At 41.6% G+C, this 22,899-nt stretch overlaps 2 protein-coding genes across 4 annotated transcripts in view; one reads left to right on the forward strand and one right to left on the reverse strand.

Moving 5' to 3' along the window:
- Positions 1 to 1,242: 1,242 nt before the first annotated feature.
- On the reverse strand, positions 1,243 to 16,920 carry DNASE2B (deoxyribonuclease 2 beta). 2 transcript variants are annotated; one of them, XM_036443731.2, is made up of 6 exons: positions 16,618 to 16,918; positions 13,302 to 13,479; positions 9,673 to 9,754; positions 4,638 to 4,799; positions 2,942 to 3,139; positions 1,243 to 1,689 (listed from the first exon to the last, which is right to left on the reverse strand). In XM_036443731.2, exons 1-6 carry the CDS (start codon positions 16,725 to 16,727, stop codon positions 1,349 to 1,351), a joined length of 1,071 nt encoding a protein of 356 aa, XP_036299624.1. In that variant the 5' UTR covers positions 16,728 to 16,918; the 3' UTR covers positions 1,243 to 1,348. The 2 variants fall into 2 exon arrangements, with proteins under 2 accessions (XP_036299624.1, XP_045440356.1); XM_045584400.1 differs by lacking the exon at positions 4,638 to 4,799 and having other exon boundaries at positions 16,618 to 16,920.
- Positions 16,921 to 17,402: 482 nt separating this feature from the next.
- The window catches only part of LOC118722346 (uricase), a 33,637-nt gene continuing 28,140 nt past the window's right edge, over positions 17,403 to 22,899 (forward strand). For both annotated transcript variants that reach the window (XM_045584401.1, XM_036443735.2), the window contains exons 1-2: positions 17,403 to 17,543; positions 19,301 to 19,303. In XM_045584401.1, the coding sequence (XP_045440357.1) occupies positions 17,439 to 17,543; positions 19,301 to 19,303 (108 nt within the window). In that variant the 5' untranslated portion in view covers positions 17,403 to 17,438. The remainder of the gene's footprint in view (positions 17,544 to 19,300; positions 19,304 to 22,899) is intronic.

The raw sequence follows: 22,899 nt of genomic DNA on the forward strand, positions 1-22,899 counted from the left end.
ATTAATTTAGGCATAACATCTTCACAGCTTTTAAAAAACATTTCTCTCTCACATTTACCTTTACATGTTTCACTTGTTACAATCTTCTGCCAGGACACCATATCTCACATCAACAACCCACAATGGCCATCCGAGGCTTGGTTTTGCCTCAGGACAAATCAATTATTATTGATTTACTAATAGCTATGTTTATCAATAAGCATTACATAAAATGAAGTATTCTGGAACTAAAAGTATTAGATTTTGTTTGGTTTCTCTGTTACACTTCTTTTCCCCTAAATTGATGGGCTAGACATAGGTGCTGTTTCATTTCTTTCTCCTAATCTGATTTTTAAAAATTTTGAAACATACTACTCATTCTAAACTTTCTGTTGTCTTTTCTTGCTGGGTGTGGCAATTCAGATTCAAATTCACCATATTGTCAACTCTGTGTTTTCTTACATCTGTTTCATAGATAATGAAACCAAGGCTCAGAGAGTTCAAGTGTATAATCCAAGATCATACAGTTAGTAAGTAGCAGCTGCAAAAATGATATAGTTAACCAGTGAGAAAGAAACTTAAGAGGAATAGGAGTAAAGAGTATGAAGTACACAGAGAAAGGTTTCCCTCCTCCCCCCTTCAGAAAAAAAGGTGGGTAGGAGAGTCAGGGAAGTCTCTGTGAAGGAGATGAAATCTAATCTGCAAGATTGCCTATCACTCCACAAACAATTGAGAGTGTTGACTAATCTGGAGCAAATATTTTTTTTCTTTTGTTCTCATTTTAGTTAGATATGATAGTTTATGTTCAGAGAATATAAATGAAAAGTAGATAAATAGCCACTAGCCTAAGCAACTATTATGGTGGAACAGCCAGAACCATCTGTGGCTATGATGCACACTAACCATCAGGGAGCAGACACCCAACACAGGAGCTGCCCCTGGTGGTCAGTGCTCTCCCATAGGGGGAGTGCCACTCAGCCAGAAGCCCAGCTCACAGCTGGCGAGTGCAGCAGTGGTGGCAGGAGCCTCTCCCACCTCTGTGGCAGCGCTAAGGAGCAGTGAGCCAAGCAGTAAGAAGAAGCAAGCAGATGGGCAGTAAGGAACGAGGGATCCCAGGCTGCGAGAGGGATGTCCTGGATTGTGAGAAGGCACAGACTGGGCTGAGGGGACCCCCAAACCCAGTGCAAGAATTTCATGCACTGGGCCTCTAGTTGGAATATAAAGTGTTTTGCTTGACAATATGTGTTTTGCTCGACAATATGTGAATTTTAAGTACATTCACAGGCTTTAATATATACAGAATGAATCTAATGGGAGAAGATCCATTGTCAATGTTGAAATTAATAGTGCATATGTCCATTTATCAAGTTTAGTTACAGTTCTCATAATACAAAATTAATCCTCGAAATGCTTGGTAAATATGCCGATGCTGGGTACAAAGGAATCCTCCACTTCTGAAGGCTTGATATGGGCTCCGATTTAGGTCTCCAATACATGTCCAGCGATTTTTGGTGCCCTTTTGGGAAATACACCATTTGGCATGATCCTGATAAGAACTGAAATGAGATTGTCCAGATATCTTAATTGCTTTGACATTGTAGACATGGTAAGGAAGGGAACAGTTTGAAGAAAGCTCTTGTCTCTTTCGCTGCCAGGTTTCAGTAAGCAAGTGTACCTTCAACTGTTGAGCCATCCAGGCTGCAAAAATGTCTAGAGTTTATAAGGATAAAAATAGTGAGGTTAGTATTTATACTTAGACTAGAGGCCTGATGCACGAAATTCATGCACTCAAGGAGGGGCATCACTCAGTCTGGCCTGTACCCTCTCTCAGTCCAGGACCCCTGGGGGGATGTCCAACAGATGGCTTACGCCTGCTTTCCGGGGGGAGTGGGCCTAAGCCAGCAGTTGAACATCCTTAGTGCTGCGGCAGAGGTGGGAGAGGCTCCCACCACCACTACTGTGCTCGCCAGTCGTGAGCCTAGCTTCTGGCTGAGCAGTGCTCCCCTTGTGGGAGAGCACTAACCACCAGGAGGCAGCTCCTGCGTTGTCTGCCCCCTGGTGGTTAGTGTGCGTCATGAGACCGGATGTCCCACCATTCAGTCAAATTGCATATTACCCTTTTGTTATATAGGACTAGAGGCCTGGTGCATGAAATTTGTGCATGGGGGTGGGGAGTAATGTACCTCAGCCCAGCCTGCACCCTCTCCAATATGGAACCCCTTGAGGGAAGTTGGACATCCCTCTCACAATCCAGGACTGCTAGCTCCCAATTGTTCATCTTCCTGCCTGCCTGATTGCCCTTAATTATTTCTGCCTGCCAGCCTGATCACACCCTAACCACTCCCCTACCAGCCTATCGACACTTAACTGCTCCCCTGCCAGCCCAATTGCCCCTAACTGCCCTCCCTTGCATGCCTGGGCTCCCCACAACTGCCCTCCCCTGCAGGCCTGGTTGCCCCCAATTGCCCTCCCTTTCAGGCCTGGGTCCTCCTCTCCCTCCCTCCCCCCAACCACCCTCCTCTGCAGGCCTGATCACCCCCAACTGCCCTCTTCTACTGGCCATCTTTTGTCCATATTGGGGCCGCCATATTTGACCACATGGGGCGGCCATCTTGTGTGTTGGAGTGATGTCAATTTGCATATTGCCTCTTTATTATATAGGATAAGTATCTGAAAATATTCTCAGGAATGAAAATCATCATTCGTCTCTGATACGTGGATGTCACAGATACAATAATAACAACATAACTGAGATAGTAGATGGAAGAATATTTTGTAAATGATAAAATAATATGCAAATAAAAGTTATCATTATTACTAAGCTGATACTAGTGTCTTAAAATGTTCTTTGTCCCTCTTTTGTACTTTCCCCCTGAATAATCAGAATATTTCCTTTACACAACACCAAATGAGCTCAGCAGCAGAGTTATATAGCATATTATTTGATGATGGTCTTTCATACCATCAATAAAAGAATCAGACTTTGCAAAATGGAGGAAGTTTTGCCCCTGAGCTGACTGAAGTGTGGCCAGGTGCCGGGCAGGGGTCTCTGATGAGCTGGATTTGGCACACAGCTGGGGCATGTGAATGAGCTCCTGCTGAAACATAGCCGGTATGGAACAGCTATAGATGTTTGGGTTGCAGATCAAGAGCTGAGAGTCTGAAAAAGAAACAATCAAGAAAATCTGAGAATTAAGATACAAATGGACGTGTTTTTGTTTTTTTTAAAATTCCAGATATTTTGTGAATTAAACACAGAACAAAAGTATTCCCTTCTTTAAGCCAATAGCTTTCAAATAACTTTTGAGTTAAGATAATTGACACCTAGTGAGCATTTCCTACTTTGCAGGCATTGTTTTATGAATTTTAAGTGGATTTACTAATTAGTCCTCATAGCAATCTTTTTATTAGGTAAGTTCATTTATCATTATTCTCATTTTATAGATGAATTTATGGTTAATTCATGTCACATGCCCATAGTTATAAAGCTTGTAACTGATGGAGTTGCTATGCAAACCCAGGCAGACTGGCATCAGAGGCCATATGTCTTTTCTTCTACATGTACATGTATATATATATGAGAGTGGAGAGCTCTCATGTACCAATCTCCAGCTTCAGGAATGATCAATTCGTGATGTGCACACCTAAGCTCTTTGTTGTATGGCTGTCTAATCATTACATGAACCCCGCTACTTAGACTGGGGTTTGATTTAGCTCAGAATGCCTTGTCATAAGATGAAAACTGGATAAAAAATATTTTAAAACCTTTTTTCTAGAGGCAAGTCACTTTTTGCAGCTATTTAGCAGCCATCTAAGTAAAGAGTGATTGGTAAAATGGTGTTCCTTCTTTTATTCTTTCTCTATCATAGTTTTCCAAAGCCAACTTATTAGATCATTTGAGCTTGAGGCCTTAAATTTTAGATCATCTGGGGACTCAGATGGGTCAGATTGGCAGGCTACAGGCAACATGAGATCTGTACTTTTAAAAAAAAAAAAATTTATTTTATTTATTTATTTTTTATTTAGATCATATTTAAAAAGCAGGATCTCCCTCTCTTCTTTGAGAGATGCTGGCGAGGGTCAATACTCCAGTTTGTCACATATCTACTGCCCATGCAACATTCACCTGTTTCACCCATTTCTGTTACCTGTTGGGCCTCTGTAGACATTTGCAACTACTACCCCTGACCAAGTTCATAGATTTTATGGAAAGACCCAGGAAACCAAGCTCCAGTATGTGAGCCTGCCCTAGGTCTCACCATGGCAAAGCCAGTATTAGAATGTAGGGATCAGAAGGTCTATAAATAGAGAAACAAATGAAGTGACCAATTTATTCATATAGCCGAAACACACACACACACACACACACACACACACACACACACACACACACACACACATATGGCTAATAGGCAAAGTGTCCCCTCAAGAGTTCGACTGGAGACCAGGAGTTCAATCACTATGACATGCGCTGAGCACCAGGGGGTGACATGGAATGAAGAGAGGTCCTGCTGGCATCTGGAAGGCCATGATTGGCCCTGATCACTGGCTAGGCCTAGGGACCCTACCCATGCACGAATTTCACGCAGTGGGCCTCTAGTATATTAATATTGCCCCTTCTTCAACATTGCTATATTTTTTGCACACACTAATGTTACCTATGGCTTCATACTGGTTATACTTGAAAGTTACACAGATGCCAGTTTGTCCATTTCGTCTCCCTGTGGGTGGATAATCATAGCCTTCTTCAGGGATTGGAGGAAACTGGGGAATAGAATGAATCAGCCAGAACCCTTGGACTCTGTTCCACAGCAGCAAACCTACCAAAGATACAGTAAATACAGACACATTAGAAAAGCAAATCTCCTTTTTCAAATAGAGTTCAAAGTTACAACATTTAAGCCCATTTATACTTCAGGCTAATATTTTATTAGGCTGATAATCACAAGCTAATTTTTTCAGATTTCAAAACCAATTCAGGCACAATTGCCCCATTTCTGATAATAAGCCTCTACAAAAGCGGACCGAGGGGGGCCATCCTGTGAAGAGTTAGGAGAAATTTCTTGTTGAAATAACAGAGAAAATTTGTTTTGACATAATTCAAATTTACTAAATTGGAATTTGACCTTGTTAAACTATATAGTTACCTGGCAAGCTTTAGATATGTCTTCACTGCTAAGCAGCTAAGTTATTTTCAAAAGCTGGCTAAAAAGCAGAGTTGAAAGAGAAAATATCAAATGAAGAAATGTACTTGCACTAATTATTTGTTGTAAGGAACTGGTGCTCATGCATTTGCAAAAGAATCACATAATTCCACAAACCAGAAGAAAAAAAAAAAGAATAAAAAAGAAAAAAAGGAAAACCATGCTGAAGCATTTCAGTTAATTGCATTTAGTAAAAATTTCTAGAGCCAAATAACTTGGAAGCCAGCAAAGAAGAAATTTTCAGCTGAAACCGGTTTGGGTCAGTGGTAGAGCATCGGTCTGCGGACTGAAAGGTCCCAGGTTCGATTCCGGTCAAGGGCATGTACATTGGTTGCAGGCACATCCCCAGTAGGGGGTGTGCAAGAGGCAGCTGGTCGATGTTTCTCTCTCATCGACGTTTCTAGCTCTCTATCTCTCTCCCTTCCTCTCTGTAAAAAATCAATAAAATATATTAAAAAAAATTTCATCATCTTGTGATATGGCAAAAAGAACCTGGTCCAACAGCTATCCTATATAATGATACATATATCCAGTGACTGAATGGCAGAACGACTTGAACAACTGTGGCCAGCCCCACCACCAATCAGCCCCCATCAGGACAGGCTGACTGGATCCCACCAGTGCATAAATTCATGCACCGGGCCTCTAGCATATTTATAAACAGAAATAGTCATAGATCCCTGTTGGGCCAGGCCCTTTTTGCCATATCACAAGATGATGAAAATTTCTTCTTTGCTGACTTCCATGTTATTTGGCTCTAGAGATTTTCATCAGCCTGCAGACTGTAAGGTTCCAGGTTCGATTCCAATCAAGGGCATGTACCTTGGTTACAGGCACATCCCCAGTAGGAGGTGTGCAGGAGGCAGCTGATAAGTGATTCTCTCCCATGTTTCTACCCACTGACCCAAACTGGTTAGGGCATGACCCTATTTAAAAAAAAAAAAAAAAATTATTGATTTCAGAGAAGGGAGAGGAAGAGATAGAAACATCAATGATGAGAATCATTGATCAGCTGCCTCCTGCATGCCCCTACTGAGGATCAAGCCTGAAACCTGACTGGGAATCATATCATGACCTCCTGGTTCATAGATCAATGCTCAATCACTGAGACCCACCATCCGGGCCCCATTTTTACCAATGTACATTGGCAAGATCTAGATAAAAGCTGAAATTGCCCAAACTCCTTTGCACTAGGTTTCTGGATATGAATTCATTTCTGCTGATTAGATGTGCTTGCACAATATTTTGAAGGCAGAAGTGGGGTAGAGGCATCTTCTTGCAGTTTGGGCTGTTTGCTGCTGGTGACCATGGTTGCAGAGATGTGGAGGTTTCTGCAGCGGAATCCAGGCTGTGCACAGGCAGTTGTGGCAGAGGCAGTGCTTAGTGACTGGAGGGCACTTGCTGGGCAGCAGTTTCCTGATCCCGGGTCACAGCTGTGCCACAGTGTCCTTAGAATTCATTGTGGCTGAGGGACCATTTCCTCCCACTGGGCAGGGAGTCTTTCCTTGGGGCCCAGCCTAATACCCACTCCTCCAGCTTTCCAATGATTTCCCAAGCACTAATTCCCTGTGCTAAATTCTTTCCTGCCTAATATAGCAAAGATCTAAAAACATTTTGGATCCTCTACTTTCAACAAAAACAATGCTGCACAGGGTCGGGTCTGAGAAGTGGGTGAGGTGTTGCGGAAGGCTCCCTTCTTTGAGGCTCAGCTTCCTCTTCTGTAGAACCGAGACCAAAGGTTATCTGTTCATAGTTACTAAAGACCGTGGCAGCTGTGTTTCCTGAAGATGGCCACAACATTTCTCTGTGGCCTTGCCACTTTCTACCACGTCCTCTCTCTTGAAGTGGGCTGACCTCTGATGCACTGGTAGCCAGCACACTGTTTGCCCACAGAATTCCAAGGCCAAAGCCTAAAAGGCCCAGGGCTGCAGCCCCACCCAGTCCTCCAGGGTTTCCAGCTCCAGCCCTCCCCCCCCACCCCAGTGCTCAGGGCTCTGGCTGGCCCAGGGCCTTGCCCTCCTAGCTTGCTTCCCCTCCGGTGGGCAGCCCAGTGCCTCACTGCACACCATGGCCCACCTGCTAGTGCTGCTGGGCCCAGAGGTTAGGGTAAGAGCCCAGGTCAGGCCTCGTGCCCCCTGGCTCCTGTGCGCCCTATTCCTGCCACAGCTCCACCTAGGGCCAGATGCCCGAGTGCTGTGCATGGCCTGCAGGGACTGCTGTGGCCACCAGGAAAGCTACCCATCCCATCCCCGACTCTGGCTTCCTGATTCTGAGTCCACTTCTGCCACAAAAGAGCTTTCCCTTTGCAGCTGTCTGAGACAGAGCACCTCCAAGGTCCCTGGATCCCAAATTTCTGCCAGCCAAGGTAGCTGGCTGGCAAGCCCCACCCTGATTGGGGTGTTGGGGGGTGATCCAGCCCGGATCAGGCTGGTTGGCTGCCGCAGTGTGTATCATAGCCACAGGTCATTCTGCTTGTCTTGGTCATTCCGCTGTAATGGTCCCTGAGTTTATATATCTATATATCTAGATTGCATAGATATATAGATATATAGATATATAGATATAGAGATATAGAGATATAAAGATATAAATACAGATATATAGATATATATGTAGATACATAGATATATAGATATATAGATACATAGATACTTAGATACATAGTTACATAGATACATAGATACATAGATACATAGATACATAGATACATAGATACATAGATACATAGATACATAGATACATAGATTAGGGTAGTTTTGGTAGTTTTTGTATGCTAACAAAACTTTCTAGTTTGTATATGACCATGCAAACATAAAACTCATTCACGTTTGCCTTATTGTTAAGTGGAAACCAAATGCCTGCCAATTCTTTCTCAAAAACACACTTAAGAAAGCACACTATTGCTCTCTCAATGCATATAGAGTCAATACCTGTGTATGAATAGAAAATGTTCAAAATTCTGTTGCTTATCTGAGCTGGATAACTTTCAGGGGCTATCTCTGCTCAGATGAGTGTGCTATTTGGCTGAAATCTTAACCTCCTGGTATGGATGCCACAGAATGTCACAGGATGTTCTCTCACCTGTTGGCAAAGAGAACTTTTCCATTTGACATTAAGTCCCAGTCCTTTTCCAGTCCCTCTCCTCCTCCCTTCCCCAAATCCCTGTAGCAACCAACAGAGTGAAGAGAGTGGTGGTGGGAGATAGTTGGTTGAGAAGTGAGAGAATGTGGAATATTATAAAAAATTGTTGGGTTCCATGCAAATAGGAGGGCAACTTGGGCTAAATCAAAAGCATTCAATGCTCATGACATTTGACAGCCATTACAAATTATATTCTAATCAGAGGTTGCAAACTGGCAGATCCATATCATTATGCTTACAGAGTATTTTTAAAACTTTTAATTAATTGCCAACATTTAAACACTGAAGAGATTTCCCACAAATACTAATTTTCAACGTCCTCTGAAAAATTGCATTCCAATAAGACATTCTAAGTATTGAATAGTAACCGCCCCTTTAGACCAAGTATGTACTCTCCACCTTCCCAGGTACCTTGCTCGTTCTGCCCACTTAACTTGCTGACATTTCTTGCCTGTTCCTGAAAACATTTGGGTTTGAAACCTTTTGAATACTTACTGCCATGAAAAGTTATTCATAATATGTTAGGTTGAATAAAGATTAAAAACTAGTCATAATGATAGTTTTATAAAAATGTTTTAAAATATGTTTGATAAATAGAGTGGTGAGGACCTGTGAGGGGTGGGTAGGGGCTGGGAGAAGGGGGGAAAGGAGGAGAACATGGGAGATTTCTCTAATACTGTCAACAATAAAAACATATTTAAAAAAATATGCTTGATAGAAAAATTTAGAAAGCATTAAATGTGATTATCTAATGTGTATTAAGATGATAGATTTCTTTCTGTTTACTGGCATTTTGAACTTTTCTAAAATGCATGTACATGTGTAGATGCATATCTTATAAATAGAAAATACTAAAAGTTACTATAATATGTATTAATATATAACAAAATTACTATAATGTAAAAACTAAAAATAAAATTTTATATTTATAAATAAACATTTAAAAGTAAATAAAAGGGAACTAAACACTAAGAAGAGTAAGTTTTACTCTATGTAAATTATAACTAAATAAACCTGACTAAAATGTGCGGGTATACACACTGAGACACACATACATATATAAATATATATGTATATGTATATACTGGCTACTTTTCCCCGTAGTCAGTACATAAATTTCTGTTTTAAAGCATATATCTAAAAATATGTTAACAAAAAGGCATTTGTGAAAAGGAAATTATGTAATTATAACTTGTGATAGAGAAATCAAATGTTTTGATAACTCAAAATAAAGCATTAAAAATGAAAAGCTCTCTTTTTAGTGTGGAATATAAGAATATTGAAGACAAAATATTTAAGAAAGTGTTGACTTTCAGTAAGAAAGAGAAACTAAGAGCCTTTGTCATACCTTTGGAATGTCCGTATTTTCTGCTGTAATTCACAGATTTAGGGACTGCGTCATTGTACACTAGATAGGCGGTGTTATTATTCTGCAGGAACATATTAGGGTTAAAGTGGTGCAAATCTTCCACTTACAAATGCTCACAACATTTCTACCAGCTACCTAGCCTGCAATGCAGAGCTTTCATTAATATGCATGAGAAGTCATCCATTCCCTTAATGGGCAGCTTCCCCATCAATCTGAATTCTGGGATCCACAAGACCAGGGCCAGAAAACCCATTCACACCCAGGCATGGCTTTGTCTTGCATGGCAGGAGCCTTATGCATTGTGATGTGTGTGAGGATGACATTTCTATATCTCTTGGTTGTTTTGGACCCATGCTTCTGATTAATCACCGGTGTGTAATAAAAAAGTAGTTAAGTATTTGTTCAGGAAATGAAGTAGGAACAACGGAACAACCAGCCAAGAATTACACAGGGGATTTTCCTGTTGATAGTATAGGCACAATGCAGAACAGGTTGTCAGGATCTGATTTCTTCTGCCTACTTTGTGCTCTGCTGCTTGGGCGTGGCACTGTGTGGAATGAGGATTTCTCATTCTTGGTTCCCCTACCTCACTGACTGGAGAGGATTTTCCTTCTGTCCCTTTCTCTATCACTTCACCTTCCTGAATTGGTATTTTCCTGCTTAGAAAAAGTGGTGAAACTGCAGGTGTGGTATTGGGTTTCCTCTGGTAACCCAAAATACTAATAAATTCTCCAAAATAAAGCTACTACTTTGAGAGTATCTCAGTGTCATGTTTAGAAACTTACTTGTGTTTGCTCTGTGTGGTTTCATTTCCTTTGTGTCATGAAGCAGTGATCTTTATTGAATCCAATAATGTCGATATTTTTAAAAATCTCAGTGACAATTAAAAGCAGAAAATGACAATCTGTTTCCTTAAGAAAGGCCTTTGCTTTTCCCTCTAAAAAAAAAAAAAAATAATCAATCACTGAATCTCTTATAGCTGCTTAATTATTTGATGTAATCTAAAAACATTTGTTAAAAAAAATGTGCAGCATAATCTGTGTAGCATTCATGGTTACTGTATTTAGAAACATCAAGGCAGTAAGCTGTATCTCACCCTCGTTTTCCACAATTGACCATAGCTACCGTTGGTGTTTGCATCCTTCTCTGGAGACCTCTGACAGTTATTTGTTAAGCGGGCAGCAAATGTGGTATTGAGGGCAGTGTGTGCCTTTGGGGTGCAATGTGGAGGGGCTCTGGAAAGATTCAATGAGGAAATTTATTCTTATATTATGATGACATGAGTTATTCTAACCAGGTTTTAACAACTAGCTACGGTTATAGGGGTTGTAGCCGTAGTTGGAATAACAGCTTTCTGACATAGGGGAAAGATCATGGACTTAAAAATAAGCATATGTAAGCATGTGCCTTTGGACAGCTTTATTCCTTTAACACATATATGAGTATTATTTTGACTAGTGAACAAGAAGGGTATGGTCTCTGCCTCCAGTCTAGCTGGGTGAATATAGACAGGCAGGTCAGACAACAGAAACATTGTTTGGTGTTGTTAGGAAGGTGTATGAAAGATTCTTGTTTACAAAGGCAAAAGAAGAGAAACAATTTTAAATGTCATCCAGATATTGGTTTAGGTCACCTTGACATGTGAGACTTAAAACCAGTTGGTCTGACCTTGCATTCTACTCTCAGAAGTTCAACTCCAGGTCAAGAGGTGGGGAATTATGTTCTCGTGGTCACATAGTTCCAGTTTCCAAAAAGCACCCAATCTCACCTGGATATCACCCACTATTGTCCTTCTTCTTCTGGTTCCATGCCAATCAGACCTGGAAGTCAGCCCCTTGACTGTAATTTCTTCCCTAGAACCATCACTCAAGGCATTGTGTATGAGCAGGTTTTCATGAAGTATGAACATTGAATAATTGTACATGATCACGCTGACCTTCCCCCAATTTCCCTCCACGTTTCTTTTACTTTTCAATTCCTAGCTCCCATCTATCCCCTTTTTTATATTGCAGAGCAGTTTAGCTCTCTTGCCCTCCTAGGCTCTGATTTGGAGCCTCCAAATATTATTATATTCGGCCAAACTATGAGCTCTCTGCCCCAACTAAGGTTGCTGACAGAGGCTCATGGCTGCTCCTCTCCACTCTCTCAACCCCCTCCCCCCGCCCCATTCAGTCCCTGAGACTGGAAGGGAACAATGTGTGTATTTTATCACTGCTGAGTTGTATTCCGGCCTTCAGCCGCAGCCTTGGAAAGCAGAGGCAGCCACAGGCGATTTCGATTTTACATAATAATCTATTCAAAACGGAGTTGCTGCTGAGATAAAATATTCTTTTTAAAGCTCCCAGAGCAGTGCCTGGCACCTCACAGGTAGTCAAACAGCTTACAAATAAGTTTTGACTTTGAAACTTGGCTCTGAAGGCTGTGAACATTAGCAAACACAGTGACAGCTCTCTGCACATTTGAATAAATACTCAGATTCACATGCACAGCAGTGTCAGAGTCTCATAGTACTGCTGGGGGATTAATTAGTTAACGTATGTAAAAGCCCAGAACATTGTAAGAGCCGAGTCATTTTATGTATTTATGTAAGTTGTTTGTTAGCAAATGCATACCTGAGTGTACTTGGACATGATTATTGTTTGATTTTACTTGTCACCCCTGATTGAAAGCGGTATCTCGTCACTGAACCGCAGATGGTGCCAGGGATGCCAGGAAACTGCCCACGTTGAGCCATCAAGCCCACTTACCTATGTCTCTTTTGCTGGTTAGCTCATCGCCTGACGAAGGCCAGATAGCAGGTTTAATCTCCATTCAGGCAAATGAGATCTAGGGTCTTGAACAAGAGTTTAGGCCTCAACCTACCATTTTGGAAAAGATTAATGAAAAGGAAGACTGGGCGACCCCTTGTATAGGTCACCCCCATTTATGGCTTAAATAACTCCGTAACTAATGCCACATTGATCAAAGATCTGCATTGCATTTTGCCAGGAACAGGTACTTCTCCATAGTTCCATTAGAGGGATGAGATAGCCAGCAATGAATTTGGCAGCCAGAAGACTTTACTATTTAATTAGGTCACACCTTGCCCAGTGATACCGCTGGACACGGTGCTGAATGTATCAACGATTTGGCATTACTGCAGAGCAGCAATTTTCAATCTTTTTCATCTCATGGCACATATAAACTAATCACCAAAATTTTGCGGCACACCAAAAAATACATGTTTTGCCAATCTGACAAAAAAAAAAAAAAAATAGGTATAATTTTGACTCATTCACACAAGATGGCTATTGTCTTAGCAGTTGTCATTTTTTGATTTGACAATCTAAGGAAAAAGACGTCAGTGCCCCTGACTAACTAGTCAGGTATTGCATGTTTTAAAAATTCTTGCGGCACCCCAGTGCGCCTGACATGGCCCACTGGTTGAAAATCGCTGCTGTGGAGTCCAATGCCATATTCCCTGAAGTCTTGCTCAGATTGATTCAGATTGTGAATCAAGGTGCAAGGGTTGGGGGTTGGGTAGCTGAGCAGTTAAAATCTTTTGGAAGTTTTGGATTCTGTTTTAGGCATTTGTATATGATTTAAAAGAATAATTAGCTGTCACATACCTTGGAGGCATAGGCGTCATACAGCTGGTCTAATGTCCTTCCCAAAACACTCCTGGAGCTGTTCATCAGCTGCTTGCTCTTCCTCCAGCTTCTGGTTGTAGAGTCCAAGTACAGGTATTCTAACCCAGTCTTCCTACTTTCCTCGTCTTGCCTTTTAGGTAATTTATAAAAGGCAAACCTAGCAAAGGCAATAATTATGAATGGCTGACATATATTGACTGCTTCCCTGAAGGCAGCCACTTAAATATAAGCACTTAAATATATCATTTCACTTACATTTCACCAAGGCCTCTAAGTCTAAGGAAAGGAATGTGCTCAAGCCCTCATCTGTTTTCCCCCACCTTTATTCTTTTCTTTTTTTTAAAATATAGTTTTATTGCATTCAGAGATGAATGGAGAGAGAGAGAGAGAGAGAGAGAGAGAGAGAGAGAGAGAGAGAGAGAGAGAGAAACATCAACGATGAGAAATAATCATTGATCAACAGCTTCCTGCATGCCCCCTGCTAAGGATTGAACCCAAAACCAGGGCATGTGTCTCTGACCGGAATCAAACCCGGGACCCTTCAGTCTGTAGGCTGATGTTTTATGGGCTCCCATCCTTATTCTGTTTGTTCCCAGAGAAGGAAATGTGAACCTGACTGGACATATTCTAAGACGTTAGCCGGCCTGGTGGTGGGATTCCTATAGTGATAGCGCAGGAATACTGAGAGTGTCTCTCTCTGTCATTTCCACAGTCCAGTTTGCTACACTGAGGAGAAGGCCAAGGCCCAGGCCTGGACTGGAGAGGTCTTTGGTGTGTTTTTTCTCTTCCGCCCTAAGTTCACCTTTGTGACTGGCTGTCTGGTCTGAGATTTGGGTTTGGGCTTTCAGGTAGGTGGAGGCTCCCTGAGCCTCTGGCCTAAGCCACATTGTTCAGTTTAGGTTCTAAGAATGCTCTGCATTGAGAGTTCAGGGCCAAGGCCGGTTAATTAAGTAGGCTCCGTGCTTTCTATCACTGCTGTCTCCTGTTTGCATATCTCTTTTGGGGAGGAGAGATGGTTGGGCCAATATAGCATGTGGGCATGTTTGGATCATCCAGCTCAGGGTTTCTCAATGTGCTCTATTCACATTTTGAGCCAGATCATTCTTTGTGGTGGGGGACTGTCCAGTGCATGGTAGCATCCCCGGTTTCCACCAATTTGATGCCAATAGCACTCCCCAGCTGTGGCAATAAATCTGTCTGCAGACATTGTTGAAAGTCTCCCGAGGGCAAAATCATCCCGGTCCAGCCAAATATTCCCTAATGGTACCAACTCCACATCTAATCCTCAACACTCACCTTAAAGCAAACGTTGTAATGAATTTACTATTACCCCCAGCAGTGTTTCAACTGCCCATAAAAGCTTCTCACTACTTACTTGGTTTTCTTCAATCTTAGGCTTCTAAGTAAATTTGTTCTTGCCCTGACCATGCTTTCTTACTTTCAGGGCAAGCTCCTCACATGTGGCAGGAAGCAAGAAAATTATTCTTTGGTGCTGACTTAGTATTACTCCACCTTTAACTCTCACAGTAAGTCGTAGCAGCTTTAGACTGTCTCACTGTCTGCTCAGCTCAGCATTCCCTCTGACTGACATTGCTAAGTAATATGTCCATTTAGTTAGAGCAAGAAAAAAATGTAAATATTTATAACAATTTGATGCCTCTCCCCCCTGGTTCCCTCCAGTAAAGGGTGTGTAAACTATACCATTTGCCATGGCACAGCAGTTGAGAACAAGTGCTTTTAAGTATTTTTCCTGGATGGGCATCTCCAATTATATGTTGATGATTCCCTAAATCAATTTCTAGCCCAGATCTCTATGCCGAGGTCAGATAAATCTAAATGCAAGAATGTTCCAGAGAGGATAATCTTTATATTTTTGAAACCATGTTTATGATATTTTGCTCCAAGTCTCCTCATCCCCTGCCATTAGGGAACACATGCCCGCAGTCACAGAAGCCAGCAACCTGAAAGTCTTTCTTAACTTCTCCCTTTCTCCTACGACCTTCAGCCATCCATTTCTAAGTCTTCTTAGAGTGTTCCCCCCTTTCTGTTTCCATGACCATTTCTCTAAGTTGGGTCTACACCTCTTCTCACGTGTAATACTGGAAAGGTCCTGTGGGCCCTCATGAGTCTAGACTGATCCCCAGCTGCCCAGCTGTCACAGTACTGCTAGCGGGCTTTCTAAAATGAGAGTAGGCCACATCTCTGCCTGAAGTCCTTCAGTAGCCCTTTCAAAGTCAAGTTCAGACTCTGGGGTTCAGCACATGAAGCTCTTCACCTATCTCCCTAAACTCACCTCCTACCATCTCACCGTCTCCTTAGGCGTCAGCAGTATTGAACTGCTTTCAAACTTTCCCCCTTGTTTTTTGCCTCTGGACCTTCTCCTTGCTTCTTCATTGGCCTGAGAAGCCCTTGTATCTCCCTTGTTTTCCTAACTTATATTTGTTTTTAACTACTTAGTTCAAAACTACTTACTCAGAGAAACCTGAGGCTCTACGCTCCCCAATGCACCATGTATGCCCTTCCCACATAGCTATGAGCTCATTAGGGCAAATATGTTTTGTTGATATTTCTGTATTCAAAGCTCAGCACAGGGCCTGCTACGAGCTGAGTAACTGTTTGCTGAGAGGCTGAGTGAACGTGCCTGAGTTCTCCAGCCTGAAGTTTACACAATGCTTGACGCCAACTACAATGGCAAAGCAAAATACCCTAATTAAAGAGTGAAAAAGTGATCAAAGCTTTAGGGGAATCCTCGGCCATGATGCAAAGCTGTGTTTAGTCGCTTTGATATTGCTCAAGAGGCCACTGACCTACCCCCAACTCCAATAGCTGCTTGTGCTGCCTAACAAATGAGGTGAACCAAACAGGACTGTGTACCATCCTGTCCTCTTCCTCATTGTCATAATGAAAAACAACGTAAGCTCCAGTGTTAGAAAGTAATCTGACTTCTCTCCTCTGTCAGTCTTTAAAGGGATCCTGGGCAGGTTCTGTTAGCAAAGTCACAATGCAAGAAAATTGCCAACTGAGAGAAACTGTCAGCTCTACCCACACCTGTGTCCACCAGTCTTGCCACTGAGAGCAGTGAGTCAGGCCCACAGGGCTGCTCAGCTCTTTCTCAGGGGAAGCTCCCTCACTGAGAAGCCTATCTGGATATTAGGCCCATTCACACACTTTCATTTCCTCTCTTTTCAAGGGAGCGGAGGGTGGAAGTCTCCCTTGGGAACTTCACAGTGAACCAGTTTGCCTCTACACTCTGGCTATTTGCATTTACACAAAACCTTACATTTCTTTTACCTACCAATCCACAGCGTCACCGTCTTCATTTCTGCATGATATTGCCGCCTCCAGGACCCCGAAGAGGCCAAGGAAGAGCAAAGCCAGGGCTCTTCTTAGAAGACTTGCTGTCATTTTCCATCCACCACCTCTGTTCAGTGCCACAGCAGAAACTTCCCCTCTAGGTTGTGGAGTCTGTGTTTCAGGTCTCTCTCAGGCTGTGCTGGCGCTGACATTTGCTTTCATCTACCTCTGCTGTTTGTGGTTCTGGCATTTTCAGAATGGGACGAGTCTCACATAGTCCTGTGATTCTGTCACAACAAGCTAGCTTGACTCCGGATGCTTTTGTGCTGAATTGTTGACTGGTTTGCGAAGTCATCAAAAAGTTCTAGAGAGAAAAAAAGGGACATAACTTAACCCTTTGGAGTGAACATTGTGTAATGTTAAGTTCAGTAGACAAGGGAATTCCATGTTGATAAATAGATGTTGAATTAAATATATTTCATTTTCTCTCTCCCCCTTTCCCCCCAATGATTGTCTCTCTATGAATGAGAGCTAATCTTGTGGCTTACTCATTAAATAGAAATGGCAACACCTTAGTAATAACTAAGATCTATCATTTGTAATATTCTCTATCTTGAGGAAACAGTTCCTGAAGGGTATTTCAAAGGGTTGTTTCAAAGTAAGAGCAAACTCAGTTGCATTTTACCAAAGATGTTTACATATGCTCTCCACCTCCTGGTTTTAGCCACTCAACATGGTACTTTAATGAGGCCTTGGTGTCCAATTGGCTGTAATGCAATCAGGTAAACATATCGACCTCTTACTCTTCAGGCCAAATAAAAAATGTTAGAAATATCTGTTTTGCCCAAACTAGTCTTTCTCATTTTTGAGACTGAATCTGAAGTAGAAGGCCAAGAGAAAATGGCGCATTACCATAACGACTATAAGGTGAGACCATTCTCTTTTTTAGAGGAGGGGCATATGAAAAGAATTCCTCTTTGATGCTTCTGAATTAGTTATTAAAGATGCTGTTATAATAAATAGCAGTTAACCTCATGCCTGGAAATCATTATGGCTCTTATCATTCTTATACACATTGATCCAGATAAAAGCCACTTCAGGATTCAGACCAAATGGACCTTTGTGAATCAGATGAGTTCTGTGTTAAATGGGAGTTGTTCAGGATTCTCAGGGTTTATAGGGAAGGAAGGGCTTGGGGTTCTATTTCTCCTAAAAAAGAATTTTGTGAGGGATGTTCAGACCACCCACTCACGTTTTCCCATGGTGCCTGTGAAAAAGGCAAAATCCTGGGCTTCAACTCAAACCTGCTAAGTCAGAATCCTTCCAGTTAGGCCCAGAATTCTACCTTTTTCATGTGGTTTTTGGTAATGTTGAGTACCTTCACTCCAAGACTCGCTGCCCTGAGGCCAAGGCTATGCTGTGTCTGGTAGAGGCACAACCCACCAAATTGATAAACCAAGGAACATTTTTCTGACTATTTCTCCATAGGCACTATTTTGTTTTATGTATGTTTTTACTCATTCAGAAAAAGAAAAGAAAAAAAAGGCATCTCAGCAACTCCAACCTTTTCATCAATTTTTAAAATTTTTCATAGCCTGAAGTTTACTTTTCTAAGTTACAATGAAATAAAATTAATTTTATTTCTCTTGCAAAACCTTTTGGCATTGCAATGGTAATAGCTGAGTATTGCCAGGCTTACGATTCAGTGATGCATTTAGAGAATAAAGAGAATATAAGCATCTTGTTTTCAGTTATGTAGGCTAAACATTTGTGGAATAAGATAGAAACTAATTTCTGCTTTCTCATTACATGCTTAGCCCATTGCCTGGCAAATAGAAAATGATCCACAAATATTAGCTAAGATGGTTTTTATTACAACCTGAGCCTTTCTGTAATTGAGCTGGGGCAATCTGAATTAAGATTTTTTTTTGCTAAATCTAATTTTATTTCAAGGGCTAGGAAAATGCTGGTGGGCTACTTACTTTCAAACGTTGCTTTCAGTAAGCTTTCTTATCTCCTATTGTTGCTGATGAGATCAAGCCGATTTCAGTCAACAACCTTCCTTATGCAATCACTAGAGGTTGAACACTGTGTTGGATGCTGTGGGGCTCCAGGGATTTCAACATCACCCTAAAGCCTAGATTCCAACGTGTCCCAGCTTTTACTAAAAATAGCAAAATAATGTTGTAGACAGAAACACAGTGAATTTGGTATACAGAGAAAATGTAAACTAGGCAGAATGTTTTTCATGATATTTCCTACCTTTTAAGCCCAAACAATACAATATTATAAATATACTCTCTTTGCCTCACAGCATAATTACATCTAAAAAATAGTTGAAAATCCCTTCGTTGTAACTTGGCCAAGTGTATTGAACAAGAAAGAGTTCTTCACTTGATGGGCTTCTTATTTTATGGTTAAAAGTTTACATTTATTGGCCCGGTAATTCTAGAAAATCTCAGTCTTGATCTCTTGGAATTCTGCCTCTTCCACATTTGCTTTCTTATATATTTCTAGTAAATTTTACATCTCTTTCATGTATTCTGTCTCCTGTGTATCTGCATCAATCCTTGCTTCTTTATTTGGATTTATCTTACAGTTCTTTCATTCTCTCTTTGGTGCCATTAATCTATTACTTAATCTGTTCCTTCCAATAACTAATCCACTTATCAATGCATTTCTAGAAGGTTTACTGGGTTCTTTTTCAAATTTGCTTGGTCTTTTTCATGGCCCCTTGCTTCTTGTTCAAGAGAAGCTACACTCTTATCTCAAGAAGAAGATAAATTAATTCTTCTCTCTTATGCCTATAAAAATATTAAGTATACTTTTTTGTACTTTATGTCTGATAATTTTAATATCTGAAGACTTTGCAAGTCACACTTTGCTGTCTGTTGTTTCTACAACTCATTGTGTACTTTTGATTTTGGACTATGAATTCATGCTCTTTAGAAAAAAAGGCATCTCAGCAATTCCAATTTTTTCAATTTTTAAGAATTTTCATAGTCTGAAGTTTACTTTTCTAAGTTAAAATGAAATAGCTTTTATTTTAACTTAGAAAATAAAAGCTTAATCTGTCAGAATTTTTTGAGACTGAGATAAAGTTAAGTTTTTCTGGACCCTGGTCTGTGCTGGCTTCATCAAAGTTTAGTCATCCTGCCTGGCTGCTGTGGTCAGTGGTTGAATGTCCACCTATGAACCAGGAGGTCATGGTTCAATTCCTGGACATGCAGGAGGCACGGTTCCCAGTAGGGGGTGTGCAGGAGGCAGCCAATCACTGATTCTCTCTCATCACTGATGATTCTCTCCCTTCCTCTCTGAAATCGATAAAAATATATATTTTAAAAAGGTTTAGTCATCCTGTAAGGATTCCTGACTTTATTTATTTTCAATAGGCTTTTTAGGTCTGATTTACATATCATAAAGTTTACCTAAGTTCAACTTTTATTTTTGTTCAAATTTTAAAAGACTTCTGATGTATGGAGTAAAATCTAGAATCTGACAGACTGAGGGGGAAAGTTGATGCGCTTGTTGAGGGAGAAAGGGCAGGGGACTTGAATTATTTTGATAAGAAGGGATGAGACAAGCAAAAAGACTCAGATATTTATAAAGAGTTGTTTCTTAGAAATGTGGTTGAAGGAGAACATAGGTGGAAGAGAGCCAGAAAATTTTTATTTGGTTAATTCCTACTCATTGTTCAGGTGGTTTCGTGAATGCCAATTCCTACTGGAAGCCATCCTGAATCTCTCTCCATCTGGCTTAGGTGTCCCTGCAATATAGACCTAGAGCTCACCATATTTATTCAATTAGAGTAATTACAAGAACGTGTTCTAATTACTTGATGACTTTTCTGGGTTACTTTAGACTCCTCGAGTAGATGTCAGCAAACCCCTGTGAGCCAAATCTGGCTCACTGTCTGTTTCTATTAAAAAAAAAAAAAACTTTATTGAAACAGAGTCATACTCATCCATGCATGTATTATGTAGCTACTTTATGCTACTATGGCAGAACTAAGCAGTTGCACCAGAGATCATAACAGCTTGCAAAATCTAAAATACTAGCTTTCTGATTCTTTACCAAAGAAGTTTGTTCTAGTGTATACTATCTATCAGAGTAGAACAGTGTCTGTCTTGTTTACTGTTGTTTCTAGAGAGATTACTGTGGTCTTGTCACATAGAAGAAGCTAAGTAAATATAGGTGAACGTAGGAATTGAATGGAAAAGGGTTTGGGGTTGTGTGAGTTTAGAATGAGTTAAAACTAACCAGAGAAATAAATAAAAGTGGTTATGTAGGTAAAGTCCCATTTTAAAGAACTTCCTTGTAATGTGTCAGGAAGGCAGTGGGGATAGAGTGCAAATAATCAGGCAGAACTGGGTCCCATGCCTGCCCCCGGTGCTCATTAGCCAAGTGGTTTTGACCAAATGAAAATGATAAACATCAGCTTCGTTTCGTAAAGGTGGGATTCATCTGCATGTTCACAGAGCGCTATCAGGATCTGGTGAGATGCTGTGTGCACAGCCTCTGACACACAAACGGGAGCTCATTCAATGCTGGCTCCTTCCCACCTTGTTTCCTTTTTTTCCAAATGCATCTGCTTCTTTGTCCTTAAAGATGGACTAAAACCAGCCCATTGGCAACATGGTTCTAATGACCACACGTAAGTCTACATCAGCCAGATAAAAGTCAATGTTTAATTCAAACATAGTGCCCTGTGGTGAAAGGCAGGACGCTGAGTTTTCATCCTGACCCAAAGGGCAATCACCCTTCGATTCCCTCCTTACTTCACAGCCTAAATGTTCTTGCAATAAACACAGAATCCATCTGAGCTTATACTTTCCCTATAATTAAAAAAAAAAAAAAAAAAAAGACTAAACTGCTAGAAAAAGTGATGTTTTGGTGGAGGGGACATCTCTCAGTATTGGGTAAGTTCTGCCTAGCATAGTGTAAGTAAAATAAAACTTGACAGTCTCAGCAAGCTTTTTCTACTATACCTGTCTGCCTATCAGCTGTGTGACTTTGGGCAGCTCACTTAACATCTCTGAGCTAGTTTATTTTTATTTATTTATTTTAAAAATATTTTTATTGATTTCAGAGAGGCAGGGAGAGGGAGAGATAGAAACATCAATGATGACAGAGACTCATTGATCAGTTGCCTCCTGCATGGCTCCAATTAGGGATCAAGCCTACAACCCAGGCATATGCCTTTGGCCAAAATCAAACCTGGACCCCTTCAGTCTGCAGGCTGATGCTCTATCCAATGAGCCAATCAGCTAGGGTGAATTAGTTTATTTTTAAAACTAGAGGCCCAGTGCATGAATTTGTGCACCAGTGGGGTGCCTCAGCCTGGCCTGTGGGATTGGGCCAAAACTGGCTCTCCGACATCCCCTGAGGGGTCCCAGATTTTGAGAGGGTGCAGGCCAGGCTTAGGGACCGCACCGGTTCATGATCAGGGACAGGGAGAGGTGTGGGAGGTTGGCCAGCTGGGAAAGGACCATGGGAGGGCTCCAAGGTGTGTCTGGCCCATCTTGCTTAGTCCCTATTGGCTGGACCCTGGCAGCAAGCCAACCTATTGGTTGGAGCATCTGCCCCCTCGTGGTTAGTGCACATCATAGCAAGCAGTTGAGTGGCCTTAGTATATCATTAGCATACTAGAGGCCCAGTCCACAAAATTCATGCATGGGGGGGAGGGTGTCTCTCAGGCCAGTCTGCACCTTCTCCAATCTGGGACCCTTTGAGAGATGTCCAACAGCTTGTTTAGGACTTATCCCACCTGGTTGCCTCCAACTGCCCTCTCCTACAGGCCTGGAACCCTTCCCCCCCTCCCCCAACTGTCCTGCCCTGCAGGCCTGGCCACCCTCAACTATCCTTCCCTGCAGGCATGATCACCCCTAACTTCCCTCCCCTGCTGGCTTGGTCACCTTCAACTGCCCTCCTCTGCTGGCCTGATCACCCAAAACTGCTCTCCCCTGTAGGCCATCTTGTGGTGGCCATCTTGTGCCCACATAAGGGCAGTCATGTTTGACCACATGGGGGCAGCCCTTTTGTGTGTTAGAGTGATGGTCAATTTGCATATTACTCTTTTATTAGATAGTATTGAACTTTGATTGGTTGAATGGACCACCAGATGATAGCTCACTTAGCATATTATATAGGATAGGGAGTCTGTCCACCAAATTGCAAGGTTTTTGTGAGGAATAGATAAGATACCATAGGTCTCATTGGGTGGAAAATTTAAAAATGATGCAGAAAGATAGGTTTCTGCAATAGGATGGCAATCCCCTTTCCT

The sequence above is a fragment of the Pipistrellus kuhlii genome, unplaced genomic scaffold, assembly GCF_014108245.1.
Source record: "Pipistrellus kuhlii isolate mPipKuh1 unplaced genomic scaffold, mPipKuh1.p scaffold_m20_p_2, whole genome shotgun sequence".
NCBI lineage: Eukaryota > Metazoa > Chordata > Mammalia > Chiroptera > Vespertilionidae > Pipistrellus > Pipistrellus kuhlii.

Coding starts and splice junctions, on each gene's coding strand:
- DNASE2B (XM_036443731.2), bottom strand. CDS start 16,727: ATGACAGCAAGTCTTCTAAGAAGAGCCCTGGCTTTGCTCTTCCTTGGC. Junction 9,755..13,301: donor ATGACGCCTATGCCTCCAAG/GTATGTGACAGC, acceptor ATGTTCCTGCAG/AATAATAACACCGCCTATCT. Junction 4,800..9,672: donor AAAATACGGACATTCCAAAG/GTATGACAAAGG, acceptor TATCTTTGGTAG/GTTTGCTGCTGTGGAACAGA.